A 25,102-nucleotide genomic window follows, 5' to 3' on the forward strand; every position below is an offset into this window, starting at 1 on the left:
GGTGTTTTTTGAACACTGGACATTATTTATTGTGCTAAAGGGAAAATGTAAATGATGTAACTCATATCAAACCCGACGTTCAGGAATGATCAGCCTCATGTGACTGAATGGAAATGAGGATAAATGATGTAAAAGGTGTTTGTTGCTGACAGACAGACAGACTCTCCTTCTCTCTCTGACTTTAATAGTTTCATAAATAAAAGTTAACGGGGAAATAACAGATCATGAAAAGACAAATCATTCTAATAAATGCAGAAAGTTATTTTAAGTCAGTTTGTCAGGTATTATAAACCTCTCTGACTGTCAGGCTGCTTCACTGACGGTGTGTGAAGCAGAGATACTGCAGGTCCTTCTGCTGCTCAGAGCTTCAGTTAACACACATTATAACTAGATGGTGAATCAGAAGACAACTAAACTATAAAACGTTTAATCTGTGATCTGTTTTCACTCCGGTATGAAACTCAGTGATGCTGAGAGGTAAAGTTATCAGATCAGTCTGATCAGCAGCAGCGTCCAATCAGTAACTGATATCCAATAAGGGGGCGTGTCGGTCGGCAAAAGACTTCCGTGCAGGATACACTGGTGTATCCTCGCTCATAGCTCCTCCGGCAAGCCTCCTCGATCCTCGATCCTCGCTCCTCGATGCACAAATAAGGGCTTTGGGACGGTCTTCAAAATGGCGCACCAGAACTACTTCCGGTTCAAGCGAGGATCGAGGAGCGAGGAAATGAAAATTAAGAGTTTTGGGATGCAGCCAAGGAAACCATGCGAGGAGAGAGGAAACGAGGAAATACGATTTAAGCGACATGAGACGGTCGTTTCCTCTGAAGCGTCACGTGAAGCGACGTCCGTCTCTGATGACAGCAGCAGCTGATCACAGCTGGATCAGCTGTCAGTCAACTTTAACAGCTGTTTATGTCTGAACTGTACTAATACTAATAAAGACAAGTGCTCTTTATACTATTTATTCATTATTAGCGTCTGTAGTTATTGATATTCTGATTGTGAGTTAATTATTTCATAACCCAGAATATGACTATGGTGTTTTTTGAACACTGGACATTATTTATTAGGCTAAAGGGAAAATGTAAATGATGTATATCAAACCCGACGTTCAGGAATGATCAGCCTCATGTGACTGAATGGAAATGAGGATAAATGATGTAAAAGGTGTTTGTTGCTGACAGACAGACTCTCCTTTTCTCTCTGACTTTAATAGTATCATTAATAAAAGTTAACGGGGGAAATAACAGATCATGAAAAGACAAATCTTTCTAAAAAATGCAGAAAGTTATTTTGAATCAGTTCATCAGGTATTATAAACCCCTCTCAGTGTCAGGCTGCTTCACTGACGCTGTGTGAAGCAGAGCTACTGCAGGTCCTTCTGCTGCTGTTCAGAGTTTCAATTAACACAGATTTGAACTAGATGATGAATCAGAAGACAACTAAACTATAAAACGTTTAATCTGTGATCTGTTTTCACTCCGGTATGAAACTCAGTGATGTTGAGAGGTAAAGTTATTAGATCAGTCTGATCAGCAGCAGCGTCCAATCAGTAACTGATATCCAATAAGGGGGCGTGTCGGTCGGTAAAAGACTTCCGTGGAGGATATACTGGTGTATCCTCGCTCATAGCTCCTCCGGCAAGCCTCCTCGATCCTCGATCCTCGCTCCTCGATGCACAAATAAGGGCTTTGGGACGGTCTTCAAAATGGCGCACCAGAACTACTTCCGGTTCAAGCGAGGATCGAGGAGCGAGGAAACGAAAATTAAGAGCTTTGGGATGCAGCCCGTCTCATGTCGCTTAAATCGTATTTCCTCGTTTCCTCTCTCCTCGCATGGTTTCCTTGCGTCTCTCCATGCTTCCCTGGTGGGAGGGACTAAGGCTGCATCCCAAAGCTCTTAATTTTCGTTTCCTCGCTCCTCGATCCTCGCTTGAACCGGAAGTAGTTCTGGTGCGCCATTTTGAAGACCGTCCCAAAGCCCTTATTTGTGCATCGAGGAGCGAGGATCGAGGATCGAGGAGGCTTGCCGGAGGAGCTATGAGCGAGGATACACCAGTGTATCCTGCACGGAAGTCTTTTGCCGACCGACACGCCCCCTTATTGGATATCAGTTACTGATTGGACGCTGCTGCCGATCAGACTGATCTGATAACTTTACCTCTCAACATCACTAGAGTTTCATACCGGAGTGAAGACAGATCACAGATTAAACGTTTTATAGTTTAGTTGTCTTCTGATTCACCATCTAGTTATAATGTGTGTTAATTGAAGCTCTGAGCAGCAGCAGAAGGACCTGCAGTATCTCTCCTTCACACACTGTCAGTGAAGCAGCCTGACAGTCAGAGGGGTTTATAATACCAGATAAACTGACTTAAAATAACTTTCTGCATTTATTAGAATGATTTTTCTTTTCATGATCTGTTATTTCCCCCGTTAACTTTTATTTATGAAACTATTAAAGTCAGAGAGAAAAGGAGAGTCTGTCTGTCAGCAACAAACACCTTTTACATCATTTATCCTCATTTCCATTCAGTCACATGAGGCTGATCATTCCTGAATGTCGGGTTTGATATACATCATTTACATTTTCCCTTTAGCCTAATAAATAATGTCCAGTGTTAAAAAAACACCATAGTCATATTCTGGGTTATGAAATAATTAACTCACAATCAGAATATCAATAACTACAGACGCTAATAATGAATAAATAATATAAAGTTATTGATCCAGTAGAGATGTTTCCTGAGCCTCTAAGCAGTCCACAGTAGAAATACAGGCTGCAGCTTGCACTTGTCTTTATTAGTATTAGTACAGTTCAGACACAAACAGCTGTTAAAGTTGACTGACAGCTGATCCAGCTGTGATCAGCTGCTGCTGTCATCAGAAACGGACGTCGCTTCACGTGACGCTTCAGAGGAAACGACCGTCCCATGTCGCTTAAATCGAATTTCCTCGTTTCCTCTCTCCTCGCATGGTTTCCTTGCGTCTCTCCATGCTTCCCTGGTGGGAGGGACTAAGACGCAAGGATGAGACGCAAGTGAGGGAAACAGGGATGCAATTAAGAGCTTTGGGATGCAGCCTAAGACGCAAGGATGAGACGCAAGTGAGGGAAACAGGGATGCAATTAAGAGCTTTGGAACGCAGCCATAGCTCCTCCGGCAAGCCTCCTCGATCCTCGATCCTCGCTCCTCGATGCACAAATAAGGGCTTTGGGACGGTCTTCAAGATGGCGCACCAGAACAACTTCCGGTTCAAGCGAGGATCGAGGAGCGAGGAAACGAAAATTAAGAGCTTTGGGACGTACCCTAAGACGCAAGGATGAGACGCAAGTGAGGGAAACAGGGATGCAATTAAGAGCTTTGGGATGCAGCTATAGCCGGAGGATCGAGGAGCGAGGAGACGAGGAGGCGAAAAATGCTGAAATGAGAAGCACCTAAAGAAACAGCCCATAGTGAGGGTGTGAGAGAGAAAATTGTCAATTACGTGAGAGTTCTGTATAACATCTGTAGAGACCCTCCCTGTAATTTATCACACACTTTTTGGATAAAAGACATTCATGTGTTAATGAAAAGAACAAAACAAAAAAATATTTATGTATGTATTTATTTGTGTATTTATTTAGCCTATTTATCTTCTACTGTTACTTCGATCCTGTGCTTAAATAATGTCACACCTCTATAGAATGACCAAACTATCTTCTTGGCTTTTATTTTGACATGTTTGCCTTCACTTCCGGGTCACGTGTTTGGCGTTCTCCGCTCTTCGATATAAAACAGAAAATGACAGAAAGAAACTTGAAGAAACTAAAATCGGATCGTTTTTTTAATTTGGTTTTTTCGTTTTTCGTTTGGAAACAAAAAACAAACAGGCCACCACGTGATTCCATTTTTCGTTTGTGGTTTAAAACGAAAAAACTAAAAACCCACGTGACTCTTGTTCTTCAATCAAAAATGAATAATGATAAAAGGAATTAGCAAAAACAAAAAACGTCCTGGATTGGATCCGTTTTTCATTTTTGGATTCAGAATCCAAAACCGAGAAAACGTCCGTTTTCTCGTTTTTGGTTTAAAACGAAAAAATAAAAAATCGTTTTTTCGTTTTTGAATTCAAAAGGAATAACGGATTATCCGATGATACCCAGACCGATATTTCTGTTTTTACCGTTCATGTTTCTGAACTTAGAGCCGACTGCAGGCGGTAAATTGACTGTAGACGCTCACATTTGTGAAAAAGGAAGTAAAAACGCCTCTGTTTTACAGCCGTTTACAGTAAACAGCTAATTTATAGCTAACCAACTAGCTAACTACAGATGTTGTGTACTTACACTGCTGTATCTAACTACACACTACTTCTACAACATGTGTTTGGGCATGTCCCATAGTTATATCACACCAAATAATAAACATTATACTATATATATATGTACATATATATACATATATATACATACATACACATATGTATGTATATATATATACACACATATATGTATATATGTATATATACATACATATATATATATATATCTATAGATATATAGATATAGATATCTATAGATATAATACACAATATAATTAATATAAATACAGTACTAAAAGTTTTACAAAAATGCTTATTGTTACACTTATTATCTGTTAGTTCAAGTCCATCAAACATGAGTAAAGGTTGTGTTATGTTATTGTCACCATAACTTAAGTAGTTTTTCATAAATGAATCCATTTGGAATAGCAGCACGAGCTAAAGTCGTTAAAAGTGTTTAAAAAGTTGGATGTAACTGGATTGCGACATGCGTCTCTAATTTACGACCCTCCCCTGAACGCACCCTTCAGCAGCAGCAGCAGATCACCGCGGACGGACGCGCTGAGCGCGGAGACTAAACACGACCTTTACTAACGAGACACGTCTGGTTTGAGGTGAAGATGAATCTGATCGCAGTCTTTGTCCTTTTGGGGACAGGACTGACGGTGAAAGGCGGTAAGTTGAGACACGATGTTGTGACGTCGTCGTTTCTGGCTGTTGTTTTAGCTGAATGTGTTAAAATGGGCGGTGGTTGTTTATATGTTTGTAATGTACATTTATTCCACAGGTCCAGTACGTCGAAACAAACCTTTATAAATGTGGATTTAGTACTTTAATAGTAATGTTAGTAGTAATTCAGTCTGCGTGTGTAACATGGAAGGAAGCAAGTTCCATTTTTAATTAATTAATTAATTAATTAAATTAATTAATTAAACAAAGAGCTGTGCCAAACATAAGAGGACAACAGAAATTAAACAAAATCAACATAAAATAAAAATAAATAAATTAAAAAAACAACAAAAATAAATAGATAATACAAAAAAAGGTATGAAGCAAGCTCTTTTTTTTTTATTATTATAAAATGACAGTATCCATAGTAACAGCAGAAAACATTAAAAACATTTATATACAAAAGAAGCATAGTGAAAACAGAAACAAAGAGCTGTGACAAACATAAGAGGACAACAGAAATTAAACAAAACCAACATAAAATAAATAATAAATAAATAAAAAAAACAATACAAATAAATAGATAATAATAAAAAAGGTATGAAGCAAGCTTTTTTATTTATTATTTCAAAATGACAGTTGTGACGGCCCCCTGCTTGTCTGCAGAGGTGTGATGTAATAGTGACGTGCCTGTGTTGTGTTTAAGGAGCTGATTGGAATCCCTGGCTGATCTGGAGCACCTGGGCCCGGTGCTCCACCGGATATAAAGGCCGGCTTCCCGTGCCTCTCTCTCTCTATTCCTGCCGGCTGCCTGCAACCACTTTTGCTTTGCTTAGCTTTTGTTGGACTTTTTACTTCACAACACCTCACACTACGTTATTCAAGCACACCTACATTGACACTACTGATTTCACTGACTAACACACTCCATAAGTACATTTAATTCTTAATTCATATTATTTGTTATAATAAATACTTTATATTATTTGGCATTTTGTGTCCGTTCCCGTGTCCTGGCCCACGGGCCGGGTTATGACAAATTGGGGGCTCGTCCTTTTCGTTGCATTTTCCTGGCTGTAGGTGTTGTACTTCAGTGCAGGTTTTGTAGTTTGGTGCGCGGGGCAGGTTGTGGCACGCGTGCGTAAAGGTAGTTGGAGCGCTTGCGGTGCACTCCGGTTCCTTTGTTCCTTTGTTTATGAGTGGCGGTAAACATTTGTTTGCTCGTGCACGAGCAAGTTTGTGATTAAGGGAAAGGACACAGATCATTTGAGTGGGTTTAGCAGGGTAAGTTGATTTGTGGAGTTTTGTATATGGTAAACGTGTGAGAGGCTTCGGCTTCGGGAACATTTCCATGGACTCGGGAGGGTTGCTAGTTCGCTAGTCGCCCCCCTGACCCAGCGGGCTTCAGTGCGTAAATACCCATCACAAGTAACCGCATGAAGACTAGGGGGGAGCTTAGTCAGGGGTCTGGCTGTTTAGGTAGCGGGGAAACTTCAAACCGGCTGAGGATTCTGTCCTCCTAGTGCGCACAGAGGAGCTTTGCTGCGTATTTCTGGTCCTGTTTGAGAGCAAAGTTTGTTTGTTAAATTGTTTGATTTAAAGGTGAAAATGGCTGAAAGTGAGGCCTTCATTGCTGCTCCATCCGAGGAGGCCTTAGAGAAGTGCACAAAGGAACAGTTGCTTAAAATTGCTGAACATTATTCTGTGGTTGTGGCAGATAAGCGTCTTAATAAAGAAAGCATTAAAGTGGCGTTGAAGTTAAAATTGATTGAAATGGGTGTTATGACAGCAGACAGAGAAGAGCCCTCTCCAGCTGGAGCTGCTATTTCAATTCAGACACAGGGCTTAACATTTGAACAACAAAAAGAGCTTCTCTTGCTGCAGATGGAGCATGAGACGCGTAAACATGAATTGGATGTTAAAAAACAAATTGAGGTGGAGATGATACGCCAGCAGACAGAAAAGGCCAAGGTAGATTTGGAGAGTTATCGGTTGTCTTTGGGTAAAGATGTTAAAGGGCCCAGTAGGGATCAGGATGGGCAAGTGCCTAGGCCTGGTGGGCGGCCCTTTGATGTTAGTCATTTGCGTCTCTTGCCACCGTTTAATGAGAGGGATCCAGATACTTTTTTTGTGTTGTTCGAGCGTGTCACCAGAGCTAGGAACTGGCCGGATGCGGACTGCGCCCTGATGCTCCAGTTTGTTCTCACAGGGAAAGCACAGGAAGCCTATTCGTCTCTGAGCCTGGAAGATAGCTCTAGTTATTCCAAAATAAAGTCAGCTGTGCTTAAAGCTTATGAGCTGGTGCCGGAGGCATATCGCCAGCGTTTCAGGTCTTGGGGAAAAAAGAAATGGGCAGACGTGTTGAATTTCCGCAAGATCATTTTAAAGATCTCATATTATGCTCATTTCCAGGTTCATAGATGTATTTTAATGTTGCACTAGAACATGTTTACATGCTGCAATGTTCAAAAAACCCTTTATTCTTCTCATACTGTCAGCCTGAATATGCCTGCTTACTGCAAACTACTTTAAAGTTTATAAACCAGAAACTTCACCCAGCGCACGTTACCGGAGGAATCTGATCAGAAATCGGCGACAAATGAACATCTGCGGTCCAGATTCCAGGTTCTCCTGACGGTTTCTCTCAGGTAAATAATGCTGTTTATAGCTCTGTTAGTTAGCTCAGTGTTTACCTTATGCATCAACTCTGTAAACCGTAAACATACACTCTGTTTTACATCTGTCTTTACAGATCCATCTGTGAGAAATGACCGACAGAATCATCCCAGAGGAGAACAGACAGCTGTGAGCAGACAGCTGTGAGCAGACAGAGGAGAGCAGACAGCTGAGAGCAGACAGAGGAGAGCAGACAGAGGAGAGCAGACAGCTGAGAGCAGACAGCTGAGAGCAGACAGCTGTGAGCAGACAGAGGAGAGCAGACAGAGGAGAGCAGACAGAGGAGAGCAGACAGCTGAGAGCAGACAGCTGAGAGCAGACAGCTGAGAGCAGACAGAGGAGAGCAGACAGAGGAGAGCAGACAGAGGAGAGCAGACAGCTGAGAGCAGACAGCTGAGAGCAGACAGCTGAGAGCAGACAGCTGAGAGCAGACAGCTGAGAGCAGATGGAGATACAGAGCTAACCCGTTAGCATGTAGCTACATGCTAACGGCTTAGCTACATGCTACCGCTATGACACGGTGTGTAAACACAGCGACCATCAGGGTGGAAAATAGAAGATGTGAAACAGTAGTCAGTTCATTATTTCTGCTAAAAGATAAATGTATGGAAGATCAGAGTAATGGTATATTATTTACAGTAGTAGCCGTCTCTGTGTTACCATGACTACAGACCACCGGAGCTTAGCTTACCATAGTTTACCAGAGCTGAAGACTTTCTCCTGTACCATGTCACATAACTAACTAACAGGTGAGATGATTACAAATGCTGTGAATAATTAATATTGTCATCTGTCAACTCAAATAAAGTTTGACTGTGAAACAGAAATGTGTTGTGTTGCTTACAAGTCACTATTTACTACCTGTACTCTGCTACATGCATGACATCAAATATATATAATATATAAATATCATCTGTTTAAACAGTGTAATTACATAAAGCCTTTGTGAAAGAACATGTTATATTTAGATGATGGGAGTACATGAAGACTGTTCTGCTGGTTCTTGCAGACTAACGGGAGCTACTTTGCTCATAGTTCGGTTGAGAGTGTGGGGTGGGGTCAGCTAGCTGAAGGTTCTGCTCTGGTTAGACCAGGAAACCCTTACATGGCTTGCAATTCTCCAATGACGTCAGAAGAGAAGGAAAAGCTGGTCCATTTAGGGCTGACTCTAAGCCTCGAAGCAACTTTGACAGCAGTAAAAGTTGTAATTATTGTCACGAAAGAGGTCACTGGAAAGCTGACTGTTCTTTGTTACAGACAAGAAGCAGAGGAGGGAGGCATCATGGCGTTAAGCCTGCTGCTTTCGCTGCGCCCGTTTGTAATGGCGGTGTTTCTGATGAGCTTACCTCTAATTCTTGTGAACTGGACGTTTTGACTGCTTATGCTCCTTTCATTAGAGGGGGTTTTGTTTCACTTGTAGGAAGTGATGCCAAGGTCCCGATAAAAATCCTGAGGGATACAGGAGCTCATGACTCCTACATAGTGGACTCTGTGTTGCCTTTGTCGGCAGAGACTGACACTGGTGACTGTATCCTCAGTCGCGGGATGGGATTGACAGTTTTGCCTATTCCATTGCATAAAATGACTTTGAGCTGTGAACGGTGAGGTAGCGGTAGGAGTGCGCCCGGCGCTGCCCATTGATGGTGTTCATTTCATTTTGGGAAACGGCTTGGCTGGTAGCTGTGTTTGGGCCGACACTCCTCCTTCACCTGTTATTACACTCTGTCCGGTTGACTCTGGTGCTGATTACTGCTCCAGTTGCTTACCAGAAGTCGGTTCGGCCTGTGCGGTCACACGCGCAATGGCTGGGGCCGAGCTGGATGCGCTGTCAGACGGTAAATATGATGACGTTGAGTTGGAGGTTCCTCCTCTCTCTGATTTTCCGTTGTCAGTGTCACATAGTGAGCTGAGTGACCCCTCTCTAAAAGAGATATTTGACCGTGTTTTGTCTGCTGTGGAGATCGACAGTGCTGTCAGTGGGTACGTTTTGCAGAATGGGCTGTTGTTCAGGAAGTGGATTTCTCTGCGTAATGATGTTGTGGGAGATGCAGTATTCCAGTTGGTGGTGCCGGCTAAGTTTCGTCCCATGGTCTTAAAAGTGGGCCACGATGAATGTGGACACTTTGGCGTCAGAAAAACATATCTCAACATCTTAAGGCATTTCTTTTGGCCACACGTAAAAAGAGACGTCTCCTCATATATACAAACTTGTCATGTGTGCCAGTTAACGGGAAAACCGAACCAGTGCATCAAGCCCGCTCCACTGCAGCCCATTCCTGCCCTAAGTGAACCCTTTGATCACCTTATTGTGGACTGTGTTGGTCCGTTGCCGTGCTCTAAATCAGGTTGTAAGTATTTGCTTACCGTTATGTGTCGGAGCACTAGGTATCCTGCTGCGTACCCGTTGCGCTCAATTACTACCAAAGCTGTGGTAAAAGCCCTGTTATGTTCTGGTTAAACAAAACGTGGACCCAAAGCAGCACACACTAGTCAGGTTTTAAAGGTGTAACAAGAAAGAATTTATTAATAATAATAAATTTAAATAGTGGACAGGGCAGGGTTCTCCAAGTCGGTTGTGGATGGAATGAAGACTGAAAGTCTTAAAGGGGAGCGAGGAGCATGGGGAATGGGGTTCTGGTGTTCCTCCAGATGGTAATCCCAGTCCACTGTGATCCAAGAGGAAGCAATGAGGTTGGAGATTGAGCAGGTAGGTGCAGCAGGAAGCGGAGGCAACTGGCAGGTAAGTATACCACACTAGGGCAAAAAATACAAAAACAGGATGAGCACAACAGGATCAAAGCGAGAAAGTACAAAGTCAATAAGGAAGCTAATGAGCAAGGTAAGTGAGCCTGAAAGCGTACTACCACTGTGGCGACGAAAACGATCTGGCGATGAGTGGCAGGAAGACCAGGGTTGATATACTGCAGAGTGTGTCTTGATTAGATGATTGGTGTCAGCTGCTCCAGCAACCACCGCCCAGGAGAGGGAGGAGGAGATGGCCACACCTCCTTCTCGACAGACAGACCAGACTAACAGGGTAAAACACACAGGAGACAAAAGGACAGGGAAACAGAGGAAACACAGGGAAACTACTACACTGCCCAGGTGATAACATGACACCTGTCTCAGTTCATTTCAGTGTTTGGCATTCCAAAAGTTATCCAGAGTGACCAGGGGTCAAATTTTACGTCCCACATGTTTGCCCAAGTGTTAAAGCTTTTGCGCATAAAACATAATCAGTCGTCGGCTTATCATGCGCAAAGCCAAGGCGCTTTGGAGAGGTTCCATCAGACGTTGAAATCGCTCCTTCGTGCATATTGCACTGAGTTGGACAGGGATTGGGAAGAGGGTCTTCCGTTTTTGATGTTGGCAGCGAGGGAGGTAGTGCAGGAGAGTACGGGGTTTAGTCCGAACGAGCTGGTTTTTGGACATACTTTGCGTGGCCCTTTGGCAGTGCTGAAGGACAGCTTGGTGGATACCGAGCCGCCAAAAAATTTGATCGACTTTGTAAATGGTTTCAGACATCGATTGTTTGTAGCGGGTAGTATGGCTAGGGAAAAATTACAAATGTCCCAAAATAAAATGAAAAAGATATATGATCGTCGCACAGAACGCCATGAGTTTAGTCCGGGAGACCAGGTCCTGGCTCTCATGCCAATTGTGGGGTCGCCGTTTCAGGCTAAGTATACTGGCCCTTACACTGTCACTGAGAAGATTTCCGACTTGAATTATTTGATTGCGACACCAGGGCGGAAAAAACAAAAACAGCTGTGTCATGTAAATCTTCTAAAGCCATATTATGTACGTGTGTCTGGTACTGATGCGGGACAGGCTTGTGTGCGTCCGGCTCTGAGTGTCAGTTCAGTCTCTGTTGCGCATGAGGGAGATGGTGTGCCGGAGCCGGATGAAAGTTTGCTCTGTGGCCGGTTAAAAAATTCTGAGTCGCTTGGAAACTTAGATAAACTGTTGTCCCATTTACCTGAGTCAAAATGTAATGAACTGTCTCAGCTTGTACGGAGGTATCCCTGTCTGTTTGGCGACGTGCCATCACGCACGGATTGGATTGAGCATGATATTGATGTCAGAGATGCGCGGCCGATTAAACAGCGTTTTTATCGAATGTCACCAGATAAGCGCAAATATCTCCACGCAGGAGTTGATTATATGCTCCAAAATAACATTGCTGTGCCGTCGTCCTCAAGTTGGGCCTCCCCTTGCATTTTGATACCGAAGCCTGACAAAACACCTCGGTTTTGTACAGATATGAGAAAGGTAAATGCTGTGACAAAATCAGACTCGTTCCCGTTGCCATGGATGGACGATTGTATCGATCAGGTGGGGTCCGCAAAATTCGTAAGTAAATTTGATTTACTTAAAGGTCACATATTATGCAAAATGCACTTTTCCATGTCTTTTAAACATCAATATCTGTCCCCAGTGTGTCTACAGGCCACCATAGTATCATAAAAGACCATCCTCTCTCTTTTTCTCCTCCTCCGTTTGTCCGGAAATGGGTGCAGAAATAAAAATTCGCTTTTTTCCTAGTCTTCTGACGTCATTAGGCAGAAATGCAAGCCATATATGGCTTTCCTGTTTCCAGTGAAACAGAACAGCACCCCCCTCACCCCATACCCCGGCTTGGTAACCCCGCCCACGGAGTAGCCGGCTCAGCAAGCTGCGTCCGCCATTGTTATTTCGACTGTTTACTAGTAAACATGCTGAAAGGAAAACCCGCTTGTTCTGTTGTTGGCTGCAATACTCCACACAAAAGCTTGCACCATGTACCCACTTCGGATCCTCTGAAGACCCAGTGGATGGACTTTATTTTCGCTGGTGCTGTGCCCAGGTTTATAAACTTTATTCTAGCTGCTATCTCTCCACTCGTCTCTCAGAGAGAGAAAGAGAGAGAGAGAGAGCTGCTCCGGGAGGGAGGGGGAGGGTGACGCTGTTGTTGTTGAGGAAGTTTGATTGACAGAAAATGCTGACCAATCAGAGCAGAGTGGGAGGAGACAGGCTGTGAATCAGTGGTTTTCAGACAGAGGCTGAATTAGTCTCTGAGGCAGGCAGACTCAGGCTGCAGTATGAGAAGAATAAAGGGTTTTTTGAACATTGCAGCATGTAAACATGTTCTAGTGCAACATTAAAATACATCTATGAACCTGGAAATGAGCATAATATGTGACCTTTAAAGGATATTGGCAGGTCCCTCTGTCTAAGCGCGCGCAGGAGATATCCGCGTTTATTACACCATCGGGGTTATTCTCCTATGAGGTAATGCCATTTGGACTAAGAAACGCGCCCGCAACGTTCCAGCGCTTAATAAATAGAGTTGTGTCAGGTTTGGAGGGCTGTTCAGTAAATTTGGACGACGTAGTGATTTACAGTGACACCTGGTATTCTCATCTTCAGCGCATTCGTGCACTGTTTGAGTGGTTGGCGGAGGCGCGCCTCACCATCAATTTAGCCAAGTGCGAGTTTGCCATGGCAACGGTGACATATCTGTTAAAAAAGTTAACAAAAATCGCAATGAATTGTAATATCGAATCGTAATACTTAAAAATAGCAACACATATGGAATCGGCATCCAAGTATTGTGATGGTATCGAATCAGGAGATAGGTGAATCGACCCAGCCCCCAATATTAGGATCATTAAAAACATATGAGTCAAATCTACTGCCTTGTCTAATAAATATGTCTCTTTCTATCTGTCTGACTCTCAGAGATACATTCCCTCACTTACATCTACACGGCCCTCTCCGAAAACCCTGTTGGACTCCCGGGCATCCATGAGTTCACAGCCATGGGTCAGCTGGACAGCAGGATGATCGACTACTTTGACAGCGATCACCAGGAGAAAGTTGCCAAACAGGACTGGATGAAAGAGCGACTGACTCCAGATTACTGGGAAAAAGGCACACAGTCCCGCCAGAGCAAGCAGCAGTGGTTCAAAGTCAACATCGACATCCTAAAGAAACGCATGAATCAGAACGACTCCGGTAAGATCACTTTTTATTGACCATAAAATCTATAATAACTCTCCATGAGATAAATGTTATTGAGGCAGGTATTATTGCTAGTCTGCGTGAATAAAACTGTTTTAATTGTATTTTTTGATGCACTTAAAGGAACAGTGTGTAACAATTAGGGGGATCTATTGGCAGAAAGTGAATATAATATTAAGTATGTTTTCTTTAGTGTATAATCAATCTGATAATAAGAATTGTTGTGTTTTTGTTAGCTTAGAATGAGCCGTTTATATCTACTGTTCATGGAGTCTGCCATGTTGCACCGCCATGTTTCTGCAGTAGCCCATAGCTCACCTTGCTGCAGTGATGTCCAGGTGTACTCCAGGACCCTGTGACATCACTGCTGGGTGTGGTTCCAGGTTAAACAGAGCTCATTTCTAACCACACACATATCAGTGATGCTGGGTGGGGTCAGAAGGGAAACAGTCTTGAAACTTTTAACCACAGAGGGCAGTTAAAGAGATTTTCAGTCACAGTTACTCTTAAATGTTAAACCAGAAAGCCACAAATATCAAAATGTGACCCACCTCTTCATCTTGTCTGCGTGTTGTTGTTGACGTCACCGTCCTGCTCCTCTCTCCGGTTTCAGACGTCCATGTTCTCCAGTGGATGCACGGCTGTGAGGGCGACACGCAGTCCGACGGCACGATGAAGTTCCACCGTGGCATTGACAGGTACAGCTACGACGGAAACGACTTCCTGTCCTTCGACCACGCCAACTCGGTCTGGGTCGCCCCGATTTACGCGGCACAACAGACCAAGAGGAAGTGGGATGATGTTCAGGTGCTAAAAGAATACACCAAAGGCTACCTGGAGAACGAGTGCATAGCTTGGCTGGGCAAGTTCATGACATATGAGGCAGAGCAAGTAAAAAGTGCCTGTAAGTATGACTGAAAATCATTTCTCTATTTTTATTGTCATTATTATTAGAGATAATAGAAGTAACTTTGGTGATGGAAGGACTATTATGCAGGTTGTTGAAATATAGAACTAAATGGTCTTGAAACAATTGGGATTCACACAAAATCTAAAAATGGTGGTGTTCAGACGACTGACGAAATGAATTACTTGCATATTCTAAAAGGGGGTGTCAGCATGTGACCATTTCTTTATTTTTTAGCTCCAGATGTGGCAACATTTCCATCATCATTTTACATAGAAAAACATAAAAAACTATGATTCATGGTTAAGTAGTATTTTTTATTAAATTTAAATTCTCTAGATTTCCTTATCAAATGCACTCAGGTTCAACTCTCAGCATTTCTAAGTAAAGTTAAAAATAACATCACTAAAACTCAAAGATTAATTTGAGATCTGAAATCACCTTTTGTTTTGGCTGTGAAGGCAGAAACACCACAGTTTTAATGGCAGCCTAATTAATGTAATTTGCCAACCTACTAATTAAACGGGATATCGTACCGTTTTTAACGGCAGGGTGTCGTGATACCTTTCTAGTATCGGTATACCGTGCAACAACAGCTATCCAGCTATCGGATCCCAACCCTCGCAAACGTCACATTCAGTAACGAGCATGATCTCCAAAAGAAAGACCTGAAATTATAAAATGAAGTATGAGTCTCAGCAGTGGTGTTTGATATTGCTAGTTTTAGAATCACTAGTATGTGTTTTTGTATCATACTGGTGTTATTATTAAACATTAATAACTTACAAATATGATCTTTCTTTACGGTTTCTCCTCCCAGCTCCCCCAAAGGTGTTCGTGTATACAAAGAAAGCCAATGTCGAGAAAAACGTCATTTTGATGTGCCTGGCTACCGGTTTCTACCCAAAAGACATCATCCTGCAGATCAAAAGGAACGGCCGTATTTTAACTCGAGAGGACGGCGTGACTACATCGGGTACTCGACCAAACGGCGACGACACCTTCCAGAGAAGAGACCACGTGGAGATTTTAAAGTCTGACATGTCCACATACACCTGTGAAGTGATACATGCTGTGACCGGGGTACATGTTGAGAAGGTTTGGGGTAAGAAACGCTTTCTTACAGATGTGTGAATGTAAATGGGTTCTCTGGGTACCCACGAGTCTCCCCTTTACAGACATGCCCACTTTATGATAATCACATGCAGTTTGGGGCAAGTCATAGTCAAGTCAGCACACTGACACACTGACAGCTGTTGTTGCCTGTTGGGCTGCAGTTTGCCATGTTATGACTTGAGCATATTGTTTTATGCTAAATGCAGTACCTGTGAGGGTTTCTGGACAATATCTGTCATTGTTTTGTGTTATTAATTGATTTACAATAATAAATATATACATACATTTTGCATAAAGCAGCATATTTGTCCTCTCCCATGTTGATAAGAGTATTAAATACTTGACAAATCTCCCTTTAAGGTACATTTTGAACAGATGAAAAATGATTGATTGACAGCCTTAGTAAGAACACAACTCAACAACATATACAACATAGGTCTCGTTGTTTTTAAACATTTCAATGTGTAAAGTTACATCTTGTACTTTTAAGCCACAAGAAAGATTATTAAATTGAACCTAACAAATAGAAATTATGTTGAAAGTGAACTGAATAAATGACTAGTGTGAATGTTTTCTGTGTTTTAGATCATTCACTTCCTGACGGCTCTAACGGTGCTCTCATCGGCGGCGTGGTTGGGGTCCTGCTCTTGATCGTGATCGGTATCGCTGTGCTGCTGGTCGTCTTGTGGAAAAGTAGGTGGTGCAATATTTAACTATTATATAATATTATATAATATATATAACTGTTGTCCTCTTTCAACAGCAAGATACCAGAAGAGTGGAATATATTTGTTCTAAATTCTGTATTTAATATCGAGATTTAAGCTTCATAGGAACATTTGACCAACATGGACACATCAAAGTCATTGATATGTGATGATAAACTGTAATGCAGTATTCAATATAGTGTATCTACACCAATTACAAAGTACCTGATGTTGCAGTCTTTTCAGCCACAAGTTAAGATGTGGTGTCGTTATCAGGAGCAAAGGTCTGTTATTATTATTTTATGATGGACTTCATGAGGGGTTCAGAGGTCACATCGAATAGCCGTCCTGTCGATCATTATGTGGCAAAAGTGTTTATTATAAGTCACACTGAGCTCACAGTGCTGGTTTTGAGTTTCTACCTCACACATACATACAATAACCTCTATTACCCGTAGGACATTAATACATTTTCTTTTAAAATACCATTAAAAACCACCATTATATAACATATTACTAAACGTTTCCAGTAAAGTCCCGTAAGTTTGTTTTATTAATTTTGTTAGAAGTGAAAGTATTATGTGAAAAAGATACGTAGTGTATAGTGTGTGGAAATGTGATAATTTACTATAATTTAATGTGTTTTTTTCTCTACCATGAAGCTTGCTCTCATCACATCAACATTTAGAGAATAAAAGTTTAAATACATTTTTATTTTCACAAACAATTTAAGTCATATTGCTCGAACACAAAGATATTAAATACTGACTGTGAGGTTTACCACTGTGTATTTAAAGGTCAGCAGGCTCAGCCAATGGAAAGACTATGCAGGTTTAAACCATATCATCCATGATCAGTTACACAGTTTGTGTTAATATTGTCTTTATTTACAGGAAATCCATGCCAAAACGACAAAGGTAACTATTTTATTTCACATTAAAGGGATAGTTTGGGGGTTTTGAAGTGGGGTTGTCTGAGGTACTTATCCATAGTCGGTGTATTACCTACAGTAGATGGAGTTTACCAGCCCAGGAGCAAAGCAACAGCAGCAGCAAAATGTATTGCAGACACCTAAAATATCGATATGTATTGAGATTTTGAAGTATTGCAATTCGATATTATGATTTTTTTGTGATATTTGTTAACTTTTTTAACACTAGACCATGGGGAAAAGTTGATTCATACACTTCTAGGGACTTTTACTTTGAAAAATATCTAAATTAATCCAGTAAAAATGTTTGATTTTCAGCATGTGTGTAGTCAGAGATGTCCTGAAGTCAAATATATCAGGATCATTGTCAGGAATTATTTATTACATTTGTTTATTTCACTGTAGCAGACATATTTCCAATGAATAAAATCATGAGTTTTGCTAGAGTTGTGGCGCGCTCCTGTGATTTCGATCATTTAGTGTAAGGTGATCATAAAACTCAGTCCACGCTGTCTTAAGTCAGTCTTTTTTGCAGCAACCCAAAAGTCAAAGAATAAAGACATTTCCCTCACAGATTAGTGGTATTTTCTTTTTAATTTATAAGGGACATGTAATGTTTTATACTTCTGGTGAATATAATCCAATCAATCTTATTTACATAGATGTATTTTGTATATACAGTTCCTTTTGTTAACACCTTATTTTGAAAACCGGACGTAGTCCCACGTGTCTACTTCCTCTAACTTCTCCAAGGTGGTCTCTAGCTCTCCCGTCAGCTCCGTTCTCTTTATACATCCATGGTCAGCTCCATCGGGGCCGTTTCAATGCAGAGAACATAAATGTCAGTATATGGGTGCTCTACAGTTGTAGCGTCGGCCCAATTGACCACGGAGATGAGAGCGACGGCTGGCTCGACCGCACATTAGCGCGATACGATCAAGTTTCCTGTCCATGACAGAGTTAGCATGCAGCTTTAGCCGTGATGTCTAGCTCTGCTTTTCCTGCCGATGTGTGAAACCCAAAGTGTTTCTATCCTTTACTGGATGTGTAGTGTTTACCACGCTGGATTTAACACTTGAGGGTGCAGGTCGTATCCACGCAGACCCTTCGCCGGTTTCTACTTTTTAATTTCGGCTTGCTGAGGTTTGTTTTGGTTGACGGATACGGAACGGATATGACGTCACGTTACTCAGACTACAACAATAAAAGCGGTAACTTCCTTTTACCTCCACATAGACTCAAATGAAGCAAATATATCGATTCTGGCATTAAAACATCTATTTCAAAATCGTAAAAAATCTTTTTTCCCACCCCTATTGTTTTTACCATAGACAGTCTATGGTTTACGAACTAGCGTCTATTCGATTGTCTTTGCATTGACTTTGTATGCAGTCGCGCCGCGCAAAAAGTTTGCTTCACGCTTGGCGTGAAGTCAGCATTAGACATCCTACAGAACAAGTAGAACAATTACAGTGTTAATCTTAATGTGCTGTATGTTTATGTTAGTGCTTTGTGAGATCTAATTTAAGTTATATAAGTTGTCTTTTATCATTTTGGTAAAAATAAAATAAGTGATGCTGCATTTTGTAAATGACCTAAATTGATTTTCTTTCCTTCGCAGGGTCAAGTCCGTCTCTCGACAGCAATGGCACTGGTAACAGTGGTAAGTATCTTTGTCCACAGTTTAGGACGTCATGTGCTGTAACCATTTTTACAAAGGTGGTTAACAAAAACACTGAATAATGCCAACCTACAAAGATTATCCCAAAAATATTAAAATGGATAAAAATAGTTTGTTGTGTATATGTGTGTGTTTTAACTTTTGTGTGTTTTTATTAACAGGTGTACCCCTTACTGGTGTAAAGACTTCCTCAAGTAAGTGTTTTATTTCTCTGCTATAGATTCTATTAAAGCTTTATTTATAGTTATATAAACTTCATTCCTGAAGTTTTGAGTATTTTTGTGCTAATGACATTTATATTTTTACAACCTGAAGGAGGAAACCCAAAAGTCTGGTCAAACCAAATTTAAATTGATCAAATAAATTAGATTTTAAAAAAAGGGCAAACAAAGACTGGATGAAAAGAGTATGGCTTGATCACTTGGCAAACAAAGTGATTGGTTCTGTTGGTAGTGGCTGTTTTTAAATGATCTCTCATGTGTGGGGTTGATAGGCCTGAAAACAATCATGTAATTATGTACAACAAAAAACAATGTAAAAAATATATATGTATAAAAACAGGTTGTAGCAGATGGGCCTAATATATCCTGTGTGTGTGTGTAGACGTGAATCGTAACAACAACGGCAACACTGACGAGGCGAACAAAGCTCTCACTGGTAAGTCTATTCTTCTAGAAATATGTTGCAAAGAAGCAATTTTGCATTAAGCTACATTACATTAAAATACATAAATTAAATCATATAATCGTTGATCGTCTCCCCATATTATGAATATTAATGTGGTAGTTCATATACCGTATGTGTCAAATGGTAAAACATTTCTGAAAGCCTACACCACCCCTTTTATTTTATTTATATTTTATATTTATTATGTTAAAAACTAATATTGAGAAAACGGCCTTTAAAGATATGGTGAATAGGGTCAAAAAAATGTAACTAATAGAATCACTGTGAAACTTCCCCAGTTGATCACTGATATTTTTTGTATTACAAGTTTTCTGAAAATGTATGTTTAAATATGCAAGGATATCTCTTTTTGTCACTCCATAAAACATAAAAAAAATCAATTTTCTCTGTTTTTAGTAATAAAGTGTTGTAGAAATCAGGCTATGAATGATATTGTCAATATGTATATACTGCTCTTATTTTTATACTTCCTTCTATTTAAATGGTTCATATTTTGTTACACTTTGTTTAGCTCTTTTTTTACTGTGTTAGCTGATGCATCTTGTTTTTTGCACTATCCCCTTTGCTGCTGTACACTGCACATTTCCCCACTGCAGGACTTATAAAGGAATATCTTATCTTATATAGGAACAAACTCCTCTGTAAAAACCTTGAGAGTATAGATAGGAATGAAACTGGAAAGTTGGTGGATGTAAGTGCTACTAAAGTGGAGATTTCTGGCTCAAAGTCTGAAAAAAAAATGACTTTTGAGAAAACAGCCTTTAAATATGTGGATTGTTAAATTTCATACATTTTGAAGACGTGAATATGGTAAAAAAGAAAAAGAAAAGAACTAATAGATATCACCATGAAACTTCCCCGGTTGATTACTTACATTAAGACAATTATTTTTTGTATTACAAGTTTTTTGAAATTGTATTTTTAAATATGCAAATGAGGCATTATCTAACGCTAACTTTTGGTGAATTTAGTAGAAATCTACAGACGTAAATAGACAAAGTAGTAAAATAAACACTGGATGTTTTCGTTTGACTAGTCTGAAAGAAGACATGTTATGGAAGTAAAATAGCCCGTGATCTCAAATTTGGCCAGTGCATAAAAAAACAACGTTTTAGCATAAAAAAGGTGGTCTTCCTCTGCCGACGCTGAATCACAGCTCATGATTTCAGTAAGACAGCACATTTTATCGTTAGTTTCCAGTCGATGGATGAATTAAAAGCAGGATATCTGCATGTTTCTACACACATACTGCATCTAAATAATGATCTTTTCTTCACAGGCTCAGGTGGGTCTGACTCTGACTCTGGCATCTCTGGTAAGTATCTTTGACTGAAAGCTGCATCGAGCGTCTATGTTTTTAGTGTCTTATCGTTTATATAAAATATCACCTCTGTTCACTTTTTGCAGGCGATAGCAACAAAACCCCCACCCCTGAAGCCGCCAGCCTCCTGGAGGGGAATGCAGAGGAAGTCTGAGAATAACATAATTTCCATCAGAGTACATCAAGCCTCACTGTGCTCTCTGGATCCAAATTAACCAATAATACATCTGATAGTAGAATCTGATAGTAGAGTCTGGAAATCAACAAGAACAACAACAAAAAGTCTCTTAAATGGGTTTAGGGTAAATCTGTCGGGCAGTACAGGGACTGAGTTTGAACTTCAGTAAATATTCAAACAGCATCAACACGGTCTTGTGTTGTGGCACTTCTATGAAAACAGATTGATCAGAACTAAAATAGATGTTCATTTAGTAAATGATGGTCCCATTTAGAGTCAGATAGACCATAAAGCAGGGGATGCTTTAGGGCGGGGCTACCTTGTGGTCGCTACCACGGCGTAAAGTTAATTAAACATTAATTATAACATTTTGGTCACCTTAAAATGATTTTTCAGTGTTCGGGTGTACTTCGCTCCACCCTCTCGCGTCACTTCTGGTTGCAAAAAACCAAGATGGCGACGGCCAAACTGCCGAACTCAAGGCTTCAAAACGGCAGGCCACAAACCAATGGGTGAGGTCACGCTGACTACGTCCACTTCTTATAGAGTGCTACAGGAATGAGTCCAAAAACCCAGAAATGAGATCGCATATTTATCATTTCTTGTTCCTTTGTCTGGAAGTCAGTGTTTTGTTTTAATGGATTTTTAGTTCGATGCCTGAAATAAGGTCTGTGATTAACACAAGCTGAAGAGATTTTGTTCTACGACATAAAACACGCGAGTAAATATCACACTCGGGAATTTTGAAGATTTTAAATGTCTTAAAACAGGCGTGGCTAAATGAGTTTACTAAACGTCATCACGCCGACTTGTCTGCCTTTATTATGGAGGACGTAACCTGCCAAAATCAAAAATAAATAAATAAATGACAGGATAAATATGTTATTAAATGTATCAAAAATAATGAATAAAAAATAAATAAAAGGGAAAATTAAACAGAGGAGTAAATAATAAGGGAATTAATACTTAGAGTAATACATAAATAAGCAAATTTAAACAGAAATATCAATTTATGTCACATTTTATCAATTAATTAATGACCACTTATTTTTTATATTTTTGCTACATATGACATTCATTTAATTATTTATTCATTTATTTTCATATCTACAGCCTCGTTGTGTATACTCACCCTCATCCGACCGTGGTCTAGTTTGTTTATAGCCTAACGTTAGCTTTTTGCTTCTGGCGATTGCATTTATGCTTAAAAAAATCCTAAAGTGGTGTTCATTTGTTGTTTTGCTGAACAAAATGTGTAAGTATCATAAACGTTTGTTTGCCACAGAGTTTATTTTCTGCAATAATCCAAAACCCAATGGAACAATCCCGTTGGCTTTTTGTCGAGGGAACCAAGGTGATGCTAACTTCCTGGTTGGCATACAAAAATACATCATCCCTGCAGCACTCTACTGAGACGTGTTGTAATTTATATACACTGGTTTTATATAAGTAGGCTGAAATTTAGGTTTAAGCTTGGACTTAAAACAAATACACCATGTATTGTTGCTTTTAATCATTTATCGTGCGTGTAGAATGAGAATTGTATAAGTTTTGAATGTGCAAAAATACGATAAAATCTGCTCCAGTCACTGAAATATATCTTGTTAGTGTGCTGGATTTATTGTGAGGAAATTAAACGTTTTTAAATGAGGGGTTTGATCACTTTTTATCCAAAATGAATACTGTTTGCAAAAGAAAGAAATTACATTTACAGATTATTTTGGTAATTTTCTGTCTTTTACTGCAGCTGTTCCTGGTGGGCTTTGTAAATACAATCATTATTCACGAAATATTAAAGGGACTGTTTGTAAGAATCAGAAATTGCGGAAGAGAAAGAGGAGCGAAAGAGCGAAAACGAGCGCGGTGTGCGAGTGAAGGCAGGCAGAGGAGCAGAGTACAGCAGAGACTCCGGCCATGGAGACCAAAGCTACGGTCTCCCCCGCGTACTACGACCGCGGCCAACACTGTTTTGCATGACGGGCTTCACTAGATGTGGTTTGTATTGGAGTCTTGTCTGAACAGCGTAGCCACACGCGAGCGCGCATGGGACACCGACCCGCAAGGATTTATACGTGTAAGAAGTTACAAACAGTCACTTTTAAATGTCATTTTATTTTATAGTTTTAAAGTGTTTTATTCTTTTGGGGAATATGTATTGCTATCTTGTTGTTTATTGCACAATTATTTCTAGTAAATATTAGTATCAATCTGTCAGTCAAAGAAATCTCCAGTGAATCCTGAAATGATGTGTTATGAACATGTTTGTATTTGCTAAGATCCACGCTGTGAATCGTAAGACACTAGTGACAAATATCAGATATTTGTAGCTTCTGTCTAAAAAGTTTAAATTCGTCATAAATCATTCATCAGTCTAAAAAATCTCCAGTGAATCCTGAAGTTACGTGTTATGAACATGTATGTATTTGCGCAAAGACGCTGTGGATTGTAAGACACTAGTGACAAATATCAGATACTTGTAGCTTCTGTCTAAAAAGTATATATATATATATATACATTTTTATAAATTTTTTGGTTAAATCCTGCTTTCACTTTGAAGACATTTGTGCTGCACAATATCTACTTGAGAAATAAATAATAAATCATTGATGAGTGGAAGTGAATGATTGCTTTGGATATTTAACAGTTTTGTAAAAGAAGGAGAAATCTAACAGACTTTCCTGCTTCTCTTCAACGCCATCTTGGTTTTGGCCAACGGCATCATGGCTTTTTGCATAAAAGCTAAAATATATAAATTATGTATATACAAATTATGGATTTATATATTAAATATTAGAATTTATATATATATAATTGTGTGTGTGTATATATATATACACACATATTATACAGCATTACATATTACATTATATATAACAATAGCAATATATATTACTAGTGATTCTCAAATCTGTGACTGCCAGGTGTTTTGAAATGGGGACAAACACGAGATAACAAATTTAATTTATAAATTTTTTCTGATGCCGTTTAAGATTTGTTAACAGTAACATGTATATATATATTCTTTAATTTACTTTCAATGGTGTTCTTCTGATTATAAGGATTTTTAGGGTGATTTTTCAGGGGGTTTTCCAGGTGTTTTGAAACGGACAAACACAAGACAGTAATATATATATAACAAAATAATTAAAATACATGTTTTAATTTACTTTCAAAGGTGTTCTTCTGGTTATCAGAATTTTCTTATTTTTAGATGACTGGTTATTTACATTTTATTATACTTTATTTTATTTTATTAAATTGTTTACATCAGAGCCACTGTATTCACAACTTTATTATTATTATTATTATTAATATTAATAGCAGTAATATATGTATATATATATATATATGTATGTATATATATATACAGACGTAGGCAAAGTTGTTGGTAACGTTCCGTTAAAGAGAGAAAAACCCACAATGGTCACTGAAATAACTTGAAACTGACAAAAGTAATAATAAATAAAAATTTACTGAAAATGAACTAATGAAAATCAGCTGTTGTTTTTGAATTATGGTTCAACAGAATCATTTTAAAAAACAAACTGATGAAACTGGCCTAGACAAAAATGATGGTACCCCTAGAAAAGATGTAAAATAGTTTGACCATAGGGACATATTAAACTAAGGTGTGTCCTGTAATTAGCATCACAGGTGTCTTCAAACTTGTAATCAGTCAGTCTGCCTATTTAAAGGGTGAAAAGTAGTCACTGTGCTGTTTGGTGTCATGGTGTGTACCACACTGAACATGGACCACAGAAAGCTAAGGAGAGAGTTGTCTCAGGAGATCAGAAAGAACATTATAGACCTTCATGTTAAAGGTAAAGGCTATAAGACCATCTCCAAGCAGCCTGACGTTCCTGTGACTACAGCTGCTCATATTATTCAGAAGTTTAAGGTCCATGGGACTGTAGCCAACCTC

General features: G+C 39.8%; 1 protein-coding gene and 1 long non-coding RNA gene across 2 annotated transcripts; both read left to right on the plus strand.

The window, feature by feature from the left end:
- Positions 1–4,111: 4,111 nt before the first annotated feature.
- LOC141753862 (H-2 class I histocompatibility antigen, Q10 alpha chain-like) lies at positions 4,112–23,787 on the plus strand. Its single transcript, XM_074612485.1, has 11 exons — positions 4,112–4,202; positions 13,371–13,646; positions 14,266–14,556; positions 15,380–15,664; positions 16,261–16,368; positions 17,276–17,299; positions 18,935–18,976; positions 19,156–19,188; positions 19,598–19,651; positions 20,961–20,996; positions 21,089–23,787. Exons 1-11 carry the CDS (start codon positions 4,136–4,138, stop codon positions 21,154–21,156), a joined length of 1,284 nt encoding a protein of 427 aa, XP_074468586.1. The 5' UTR covers positions 4,112–4,135; the 3' UTR covers positions 21,157–23,787.
- On the plus strand, positions 4,845–8,394 carry LOC141753878 (uncharacterized). The gene is made up of 3 exons (XR_012590533.1): positions 4,845–4,979; positions 5,680–7,621; positions 7,726–8,394. It is a non-coding gene; the product is annotated as an uncharacterized LOC141753878 (long non-coding RNA).
- Positions 23,788–25,102: the final 1,315 nt, after the last annotated feature.

This window comes from Sebastes fasciatus, chromosome 17 (genome assembly GCF_043250625.1).
Source record: "Sebastes fasciatus isolate fSebFas1 chromosome 17, fSebFas1.pri, whole genome shotgun sequence".
In the NCBI taxonomy this organism is placed as follows: Eukaryota; Metazoa; Chordata; class Actinopteri; order Perciformes; family Sebastidae; genus Sebastes; species Sebastes fasciatus.

What these genes read in the sequence shown, in the direction of transcription:
- LOC141753862 (XM_074612485.1), top strand. Translation starts at nt 4,136, where the DNA reads ATGATACCCAGACCGATATTTCTGTTTTTACCGTTCATGTTTCTGAAC. An exon ending in ACATGTTGAGAAGGTTTGGG is followed by an intron (nt 15,665 to 16,260) that starts GTAAGAAACGCT and finishes TCTGTGTTTTAG; the next exon opens with ATCATTCACTTCCTGACGGC. An exon ending in TCCATGCCAAAACGACAAAG is followed by an intron (nt 17,300 to 18,934) that starts GTAACTATTTTA and finishes TTTCCTTCGCAG; the next exon opens with GGTCAAGTCCGTCTCTCGAC.